This window comes from Cnephaeus nilssonii (genome assembly GCF_951640355.1).
Source record: "Cnephaeus nilssonii genome assembly, chromosome: 2".
Classification (NCBI taxonomy): domain Eukaryota; kingdom Metazoa; phylum Chordata; class Mammalia; order Chiroptera; family Vespertilionidae; genus Cnephaeus; species Cnephaeus nilssonii.
In genome coordinates, this window is record NC_137073.1 from 105,412,216 (window position 1) to 105,422,951 (window position 10,736).

At 40.9% G+C, this 10,736-nt stretch overlaps 1 protein-coding gene across 4 annotated transcripts in view; it reads left to right on the forward strand.

Moving 5' to 3' along the window:
- Positions 1–10,447, forward strand: part of PAIP1 (poly(A) binding protein interacting protein 1) — a 29,616-nt gene extending 19,169 nt beyond the window's left edge. For 3 of the 4 annotated variants that reach the window (XM_079790480.1, XM_079790481.1, XM_079790479.1), the window contains exons 7-11: positions 122–228; positions 680–797; positions 2,704–2,758; positions 7,276–7,369; positions 9,319–10,445. In XM_079790480.1, the coding sequence (XP_079646606.1) occupies positions 122–228; positions 680–797; positions 2,704–2,758; positions 7,276–7,369; positions 9,319–9,412 (468 nt within the window). In that variant the 3' untranslated portion in view covers positions 9,413–10,445. Of the gene's footprint in view, positions 1–121; positions 229–679; positions 798–2,703; positions 2,759–7,275; positions 7,370–9,318 lie in introns of all 4 variants that reach the window. The other variant, XM_079790478.1, reaches the window with a different exon arrangement.
- Positions 10,448–10,736: the final 289 nt, after the last annotated feature.

Below are 10,736 nucleotides of genomic sequence, written 5' to 3' on the forward strand. Positions count from 1 at the left end.
ATTTAAAAGGAAAAAAAAGAATGCTTGGGGTAGGGAAGAATGCTTGAAGTGCTACTATTATATTTTTAGAATATCAATACTTGATTGAATTCCTTCTTTTATTGATCCCTTTGTCTTTTAGTTGACAGGGTCAGTGCTGGAAGATGCCTGGAAGGAAAAAGGAAAGACGGACATGGAAGAAGTTATCCAGAGGATTGAAAATGTCGTCCTGGATGCGCACTGCAGCAGGTAGGGGAAGGGAGGTGGTCGCCAGGGAGCCTAGTCCTTGCTTTTCCTTTAATCAGCTGTGCTTCATCAGAACAATTGAAATCTTACAGATTCATCCACAGAAACCTCTTCTTAAAGGCACAGTATTTTACCTGTGGCTTCTGCTCACCTAGCCATTTTTCCTCGGTTATTCAGTAAATGCCTAGGTGAAGTGCTACTCTCAGGCTAGTAGGAAACATAGAAATGCTTGCGGGATGGCCACTGCACTTAAGAACCATATAGTTAGTTACATGGAACAAATTTCAAGGCTTTTTTTTTTTAAGGGTGAATTTGTGTCATTATAGGAGACGTGTGGAAAATCAAAGCATTGAATGTACATGTTAAATTGGTGAAATGATGGAAGGAGTCTGGTATTTTAGAGCCTGACAACACAGGGTGGATACACTCACTCCTTGTCCACTTCTGTCTGCAGAGACGTGAAGCAGATGCTCTTGAAGCTTGTAGAGCTCCGGTCAAGTAACTGGGGTAGAGTCCATGTAACCTCAACATACAGAGAAGCAACACCTGAAAATGACCCCAACTATTTTATGGTATGCCAGTGTTTGCTGTTTAAACGTTGCTTATTGCTTGAATTCAACTTTGGAAATTTCTACGAGTTACATAAAGCCATTCCCAGAATTTAATGCCTAATAACTCTTCACTGGGTTAGGGTCCCTGGCAGCAAGCAGAGCAGGTAAAATAGAAGAGACATGGGTTCCTCCCATGGCGGGTGGACTAGAGAAAGATCCATCCAGTGGCCAGAGAAATGATGAGACTTGGACTTAAGTGAGTGTAGGGATTCCAGGAAACTGTTTTCCCAGGGAATTCATAACCAAGGCCTGCAGCTCAAACTTTTACTTTGTATTTATGTTGTCATAAAGTAAACTAAGAAAATAAAAATGATTACCAGGCCAATGATCCTGGAAGCTCCCAACACGACCAAACACAGCAATTATGGAGGAACTAGAGGCCAGTTGCACAGATTTGTGCACCGGTAGAGTCCCTCAGCCTGGCTTACGGGGATTGGGCCGAAACCAGCTCTCCAAAATTCCCCGAGGGGTTCTGGTTTGCGAGAGGGTGCAGGCCAGGCCAAGGGACCCCACCGGTGCACGATCGGAGCTGGTGAGGGACCACAGGAGGGCTCCAGGGCATGTCCAGCCCTTCTTGCCCAGTCCCGATCGGGGCCATCTGGCCGGGGAGGGACTGCAGGAGGTTGGCCGGCTGGGGAGGGGCCACGGGAGGGCTCCAGGGTGTGTCCAGCTCATCTTGCCCAATCCCCATCAGCCGGACCCCAGCAGCAAGCTAACCTGCCAAGGTTGGAACATCTGCCCCCTGGTGGTCAGTGTGAGTCATAGCGATTGGTCAAACGGTTGGACGCTTAGCATATTAGGCATTTATTACATAGGACTAGGTGCCCAGTGCACGAATTCGTGCACCTTGAAAGGAACTGTGGACCATGGTGGGCACAGGGGCAGGTCTCGGCCCATCCTCTGCAACCTCTCCCGGCCCCCCCACCACGGACCCCAGTCCCCTGTCTGTCAGCAGCCCCATCCACACCACCACTCCCATGCGCTGATGGCACTAACCCCACTCGCACCAGCTGATGGCGCAGAGAGCGGATTGGGGCCAGCGCCGAGAGCGGATTGGGGCCAGCGCTGTTAGCAGGTGCGAGCAGTGGCTGCTGCCCCGATTGCCTCTCAGGAGCAGGGGGAGGTAGAGAAGCCCTGAGGGGCGATCGGGGCCAGCACCCACTGCTTGCACCCACTGATGGTGCTGAGCGATCGGGGCCAGCGCCAGGCACCAGCAGCAGGTGCGAGTGGGGCTGGCGCCGGCATCAGGTGCGAGTGCCAGGCGGGACCACGGCGTGCGGGAGCAAAGAATTTTCAGTAATCACCAGAGGCTTGCCCTGATGACAGCAACCAGTGCCCCTCCTTGGTCTGGCGCCCCCACTCTAGCCGTGGGCAACGCCTGCCATGTTCCATGCTCTGCCACCTGCTGCCAATGCCCACCATGTTCCACGCGCACCCCCTGATGGTCAGCGCACGTCATGGCGACCAGTTGTTTGGTTGTTCTGCCATTCAGTCTGTTTCCATATTAGGGTTTTAGATATATAGATTGTTCCTACAACCCCCATCTCAGAGAGAAAAATGGTGGGAAGGGGGAACCAAAACTAAATCTGAGTGGACGCTGAGTCACACTGCACAGCAGAACAGTTCACTGTGAGTGACAGACATAGACACAGTATTAGAACAAGAATTCGAGACAATAGAATGAATCTGGAGAGCAGAGACGTTCCCAGTGAAATGGCAGTAGCTGCCGGGAGGCTCGTGTTTGCTTGTTCTTGTATTGCATTATCGGGAGCAGCTGGGTGGCATCAGCCATGCTTCATTGATAATGTGCTTCTAAAAAATCAATTGTAAGAGGATGACATGTTTTTGTCACTTTGTTTCATCCTAGAATGAACCAACATTTTATACATCTGATGGTGTTCCTTTTACTGCAGCTGATCCAGGTATCTTGTCCTGCAGTCTTTCCCCCCGGTTTTTGGTAAGATAGGAAATTACAGAAAATCATCCCTTCACTAGCACAGAACTGTAGTTTTTCAAAGAGTTCACATCATTCTGAAATACAAGGTGAAGGTTTGTCTCATATGCGGTGTTCTTTACAGTAACCACTAGAAACCATTTCAAGTGGAACGCCCAGCTCAGCATATACTGTCTAATCACCCTAACAATGAAGGGTCAGAAGAATCCCTCAATTAAATGCCACCATTTTTATTTTGTATTTCCTCTCATACTTTGTTTTTATACTCTGAACTTTAGGTGATTAGAATGGAAGGAAAAGATGGTTCTAATTCACTATGTAGTCAGCAGCTTTTATTAATATGGGTTAATACTTGCAGATACTAAGAATTACGGGTTTTATTAATACTTGGCGGGTCAAAGTTAATTAAAAATCTAAACCTCTGCACACTTCCCCTTCCAGAAAATGGCATTGTGGAAGCATTGCTTGTGATAAATGGGACTGCAGTGTGAGCAAGAGAGAAATTCCCATTTGGTACAAACTACATCCAGCTTAGGGTCAGCATTTCCCCATTTGTCCCGCTGGGTATCAGGCTCTGATTATCCCTGCCTGTATGTAGCACAGGGACGTAGGAAGGAGGACTGGCTACTTAACTTCCAGCTTTAAATTAGGAAACATTAAAAAAAAAATGAAAACCACAAAAAACTGACTTGTTGATTCACAGTCAAGATTAAACTAAGTTTGGGACCGGGGAGAGGTCAGTCGGGGGAAAAGGAGAGTTATGTAATACTTTAAACAATAAAAAATTTAAAAAAAAAAAAGATTAAACCAAGGTCATGGTACCATATTACTGTATACTTGGGGCCTTTCTAAAGAAATAAAACCGTACAGATAACTGCTAAACCATTCTCCCTTGTCATTGATCCCTCACTCCCAAGTTTAGTCCTTCTGTCACTTCTCTCCCAGAGGTAACTTCTGTGCCAACTTTGTGTCGTGATTTTTACTTCATGTGTCTGTAAACTACTGGATTCTCTCACACAGAAGTATTAACCCCAAATTGTATCTTACTATACCCTGCTTTTTGCAGCTTATTTTTATTCAGTATTATTTTTTGGGATTTATGTGTTGATACATATAGCTTTGGCTCCCTTATTTTAAATGCCAAATAATACTCCACTCAGACTAAACCACAGTTCATAGATCCCTGCTGTGGGTGGTCGGTGGTCCACACTGGTTCCCACAGGCAGCACTGCACAAACATCTTTATGTCCTTGTGCACTTGCAGAAGTTCCTCTACAGTAAGGAGGCAAAACTGTCACATTACAGGCTATTTGCATGTTCAACGTCACTAAATGTTGTTATACTGCTTTCCAGGGTGATCATACTACTTAGTATTTCCAGCATGTAAGAGTTCCTAGTTCTCATCTTTGGCAACGCTTACTGTTACCAGACTTCATTTTTGTCAGTCAGATTGTATGAAATTGTGAATTTTTATTTTCCACTGATACTTAATTTCTTTTCATGTTTCTGTTGAACTTATTTGTTCCTTTGAGAATTGCCTGTTCGAGTTTTTTGCCCATATTTCTGTTGGAGCCTTTGTCTTGTTGATTTGTAATTACTTGCATAGCCTAGAACAGGCGTCCTTAAACTACGGCCCGCGGGCCACATGCGGGTGTTTTTGCCGTTTTGTTTTTTTACTTCAAAATAAGATATCTGCAGTGTGCATAGGAATTTGTTCATAGTTTTTTTAAAACTATAGTCCAGCCCTCCAACGGTCTGAGGGACAGTGAACTGGCCCCCTGTTTAAAAAGTTTGAGGACCCCTGGTCTAGAAAGTGACCCATAGTCAGCTTTTCTCAGTATGGGCTGCCCTTCCCTTTTGTTTATCTTAGCAATGGAAGCCTTGAGTTGAATATAAACTAAGTTATGTCTTGTGTTCTCTGTGACTTAGTCCCCTCACTACTAGCAAATCCCATTTTCTGGGTATCTTCTGTTGCTTTATATTTAAGTCTTTCATCTGTCTGGCTAGTTTTTATATGTGGGGATAGCAGGAATTCAATATTTTTTCCACAGTCTCTCATGTCACCAGCAGGTGTTGAGTCGTCCTTGCTCTCTTAGGTAAAATGTGCCTCTGTGTGTGCCATGTAACTCCTCTGTAAACTTGTCTTATTCCTCTGTCTCCATGTGGATCTTTGTCTCTCTCAACACTAATAGGCATTCTTAATCAGTCTGACCTTGCTGTCTGGTAAGACAGAGTTTCCTTTTTTTCTTATTCTTCAAACAAGTTACTTTGATTCCTTGTGGTATTTTTATTCTTCTTTGTCTGGTCCATTTTCCTATCATTTGTTCTGTTCACACTTACTTACTTTGTTCTCAATCACTAGAAGTCACATGTATTGTAGCCTTTACGACTGCTCCAGTGTTTAAGTGCCCTTTTCTTTTTCTTCATGAAACTTGTGACTTGGGATTGTAGGAGCATCTGTCCAAAGAGGGTTTTGTATTTGCTTCTGTCGGGAGCCACAGGGGTAGCAGTGGCTTGGAATGAGTTTTTATTTTCTTGTCTTAGGTGTTTTTATGTGGGTAGTAACAATTTGAGGTGCAGGCCCACCTTATTCTCTGAGGAACCAGAGTACCTCTCCCATTCCAAACCTAGACAGATACACCAAACTTCTTTGCCACTGAGATGTTTTGCAGTTTGCTTTTTTCTTGTTCCATCTTTTGCTTGGGATATCAGCCTTTTTTAAAATATATATATATATATATTTTTATTGATTTCAGGGAGGGAGAGAGAGAGAGAAACTTTCAGTGATTAAAGAGAATCATTGATTGGCTGCCTCCTGCATGCCCACACTGGGGATTGAGCCCACAACCTGGGCATGTGGAAATTGAACCGTGACCTCCTGATTCATAGGTCAATGCTCATTCACTGAGCCACATGGCCAGGCAGGATATCAGCCCTTTGAATGACCTGGGTTTGTGCAGAGTGGATGAGTGTGGGGCGTGAATCCCATCTTCCTGCTTCAACGGGCCCAAGACCTTTCTTTCTGACCTGTGGGTTTTAAATCCAAGCCCATTTGTACCACGTGGTCCACCAGCCTCCCAGCTGCTATAAGGATGTGTGGCTTTCAGTTCCTCTCGTTTCTGTCATCGGGTGACGTGATGTTTTTTGTGAACTCATCTGTACATTTAAAAAAATGTTTCTTACCTGTTAGCTCAAGTATTTGTTGCAGGGAGGCTTTATAATTTAAAGTGGTCTCCACATTGCCAAAATGGAATACCAAAATATTGCCAGTCCTTTAAGCTGGAATTCATGTTTTTAGAAACTGACAATCTTGGAAAAAATATCTTTACCCAGTCAAGTATAATTATATTAAGTCTTTCATCTGTCTGGCTAGTTTTTATATGTGGGGATAGGAATTCAATATTTTTGAAATCTGAGGTAGCTGTTGTTCACAGGAAACTACTTTTAAGGTAACTAGTTTTAATATACACTGATCCATTTTATTATTCAAAGGTAAAGACTACACAGACATGCTAATCCTACAAGATACTCAGTCGCTGTTCTTAAGGCAGTTGGCAGATGGAGAGCTATACTGTCACCTGTATTGCCTCGGGAGAGCCCACTGAGGGGGAGGAGGTAGAGCTGAAACATTTATTAGGTAGCTACCTCCCAGCTGTCTCTAGGACAAGGGAGAAAAGAAAATGCCCTATGCTCGGAGCCCGTGTTAGGGTGGCCTCCACTGACTGAGGAACATGGAAAAGTGGCTATTACCTGCCAGCCAGATAGATCACTTTACCTCCTTGGGGAGGATAACAAAGCCCAGAAGCCAGGATGTTTGATTGAAATCTCTCCTTGTGGAAGGAAAATAGGAGAGAATGGAGAGCACGTGTTCTTCCCTACAAACTATATAGCCAGTATTTTGTCTGATGGAAAGAAGCAGGAGAGAATGTAGACAGCATACACATAACCTGTGAAATGTCCTCTGGTATACGCACAGTGGCTTTGATTTCCAACTTACATTTAGAGGAATATGTATATAATTTAGAGTCAGGAGGATGCAGGGGGCAGAAGCAAGCCAATTAGAATAGGTTTTGTAAAAGCTATTAAATATGTAATTAAGCTGACTTACTAGATGAATAAACATAGCTTACTGATGTTCAAACTTTGGATCTACTTAGATGAAAAGTCATAATATTAAAATTTCTTGCCAAAACCGGTTTGGCTCAGTGGATAGAGCGTCGGCCTGCGGACTGAAAGGTCCCAGGTTCGATTCCGGTCAGGGCATGTACCTTGGTTGCGGGCACATCCCCAGTAGGGGGTGTGCAAGAGGCAGCTGATGGATGATTCTCTCTCATCGATGTTTCTAACTCTCTATCCCTCTCTCTTCCTCTCTGTAAAAAAATCAATAAAATATATTTTAAAAAAAATTTCTTAGGAAAAACTGGCTAATACATATTTACTGTGAATTTTTCCAGCATTAAAATTTTTTATTTTCATTTTTCTTAGATTACCAAGAGAAATACCAAGAGTTACTTGAAAGAGAAGACCTTTTTCCAGATTATGAAGAAAATGGAACAGATTTATCAGGCGCTGGTGATCCGTAAGTTCTCTTTAGCTACTAACTTTATTTGTGAACTTTCTGTGGCCACTGCTTATAGATAGAGTTTAGACTGGTAAAAAGCAGATAATGAAAGAATGTGCATTTTGATTAGATGGTATTATAGTGGCATATAAGTAGTACTTATTTACCAAAAATTTTCACATAATCACGTTGAAAAACACACTATGATTAAAAAAAATACAAAACTATGATTTTTAAAATGTATCTATAGTTGAGGGGAAAAACTATTAAAATGTAGTATACACAAGCATAATTCATTTTTACAAAATAGATTCTATTTTTATACTTAAGACTTTAAAATAAGCAGATTCTATGCCAGTTTCTTCATCTACAAACTAGGAATAATAGTACCCATCCTTGAGACTTTTGAGACGTAAATGAGAATACATAAATGCTCTGGCACAGAACAAACGGCTCAAATCTTAGCTGTTCAAAGGATGACTTAAGATTGAAGAGAGAACATCTATACTAATACAAGGGTAATATGCTAATTAGACCAGATAGATTGGATGTCTTCCGGATGTCCTTCTGGACAAAGTGAGGGCCGGCTGCCACTCATGACTTAGCAGCTGTGGGTGATGGGGGCAGCACCTTCCCCTGATGGGCCTGGTCTACTCTCGCAGAGGGTGGCCAGACTATGGCTAAGCCGTCAGTAGGACATCCCCTGAGGGCTCCCAGACTGAGAGGGGACAGGCCAGGCTGAGGGATCTCTCCCTCAGCGCCTCACCCCTAGTGCATGAATTTTCGTGCACCAGGCCTCTAGTTACTATATAAAAATATTGGGACTGATGGGAATTTGTAAGTTATGGTCTTATTCTCTTATTTCATTTACCTGTCATTCTTGATAATACAATGTGTAAGTGATAAAATTTTTTATCACTTTTCATCAGATTTAACTGCATTTTGTTATAGAAGGATGAAAAACTTGTGAGGATTAGTCCCAGCTCTGTTAACAGCTTATAGGAATTTGGACAAGCTGCTTGGGTCCTCTTCTTCCTAAGTGGCGGGAAGAGTAAATTAAATCTGTATGGACCTAAGCACACTTAGGAAAGTTCACTCCTGCTGGGTGTATCACTAGAAGTTCAAGTTGTTCTTGGCATTAAGGTGATAGTACCGGTCTTTTTAAGATGGCTGTGGGAATTCAGTAAGGATATGTGTATTAAGGCCTTCGTGGGCACTTAAATAGGAAAACATTGTTTTTAAACTACTGAATAGTTAGAAAAAATCTGAAACAGATGATCTCTAAAGTAGCTTCTTGCTATGAAAGTGATTCCAAATACTGTAGATTATGACTAAGTTGATATTGTCGGAATACCATTTCTGATAAGCATCATTAGAGGGGGATGGTACATTGAAATTATGTTCTAATTATAGTATAATTGTTACTAAGCTAAAAAGTAAAGCCTTTGATTTAACTTTTAGATTAGGTTAAAGAATTTAACATCTGTCTAAAGTATAGCAGAATCTTAATTTCAAAGACAAGGGACTCAGAGTCCACTGTAAAACTTAACACACCATACTAAGCATTTATTGTCTGAGGACTGACATTTAATGTAATTCTAAACAGTGCTTGAGTTCTATAACTTAGTCTAGGAAAGTTATACCAGATACCTTTTCTCATGACTTAGCATCTTAGACATTTCCTTTTTTTTTCTTTCTGATTTCCTTTTTGATTTCAGAGAAAGGAAAGGAGAGGGACAGAGAGAGAGAAACATCAATGATAAGAGAGAATCATTGATCGCTCCCTTCTGCATGCCTCTTGCTCTGGGGATCGAGCCTGCAACCTGGGCATGTGTCCTGACAGAGAATTGAACCATGACCTCCAATTCGTAGGTCAGCGCTCAACCACTGAGCCATACCAGCCAGGCTTACACATTTTCTGCATGGAAAAACATTAAGCTTATGAGTCATCTTTGCTTCTTTCACAGGTACTTGGATGATATTGATGATGAGATGGACCCAGAGATAGAAGAAGCTTATGAAAAGTTTTGTTTGGAATCAGAGCGTAAGCAAAAACAGTAAAGTTAAATTTCAACGTATCAGTTTTATAAAGCAGTTTAGGTTATGGTGACTTAGCAGAACACAGGAAAGCAGGAAAATGTGTCACACTTATACCAAATTAAGGATGTTGAGTTATGTTACTAATGTATGCAACTTTAATTTTAACACTCTCTGCCAAAATAAACTTTATCCCCTATAACTTAAAATGTGTATATATATAAGATAGTTTATTATGTACAGTTAATTCCACTGTTTTGGCTGCAATAAAATCGATTTTGAAATAAATGAAATGTTGAAAGTAAGTTTTGCTAGCTGATTAGAAGCTTATCCTTTAAATTCAGCTTTTCTTGAAGGAAAAAGTCTTAGTGTGGAAATACATATTACTGCAAAAATGTAGCATCCTTTTTTAAGATATGAGTATTATAGCTTTCATTTAGTTTTACATTGAGTGTCTCAATGAATTGGGTTTCAAGTATGAGTCACAATCATAAAAATCTCTGGCACTAAAGTCTTAGAATATATAATTAATTTATTTACATATCCAGATGTTATTTGATACCAAGGGCTTTTAAAATAGAGTTAGAACTTCCAACTAAACAACCAAGATTCTTCACTGATGATACATTGCAATTCTAAAGTGTTCAAATTTTTCACCTGAGTTCATTACCCCAAAGCCCAGGACATTATTCTACTTTATTTATATGGCTTTCTCATTTTTATTTGGTAGCATGAGTTGCATTGACTTTTTTACTAGAGAATTTTGCTAGATCTTTGTCACTCAAGTTTTCATCTGCTTTGTAATTGATATACCTTGAGGATCACTTTTCTAATACTTTTACTATAATGTGGTACCACCTCAGTCCTATTTTTACCTAATGTCAAAAATCTTTTTCCAACTAACGACAAGTAAAGCTTATGTACAAAAGGATTGCTTGTAAATATGCATGTAAATAGTTCTGTTAATAACCCACTGTTTCACATTTGGTACACCTGTGTCTGCTACTACAGTTAGCTTTCCCACTTTTCTGCTTGTTTGTTCAGTCTGGATTAAAATTAGTCTTTGAAAATAAAATTGAAATAGTTTTGTTTTCTCTAAGTTTTTGGAATGGTATCCTGGTATTTTAAAGAATCTGTTTAAATTTTTTTTATGACATCATAAAATTATGATTTGAAATCAAAGAAATTACTAGGATAGCAGATACTCTATTCAATGTCTTTTTAATAAGAATTCAGTTCAGTAACAAGTCTAGTTGGAAAAACTAGCAAATGTAAAACATTGAAACTTTTAGATTCTTCATTGCAAAAGGGAAATATACAGGGTGGGGCAAAAGTAGCTGTACATTTA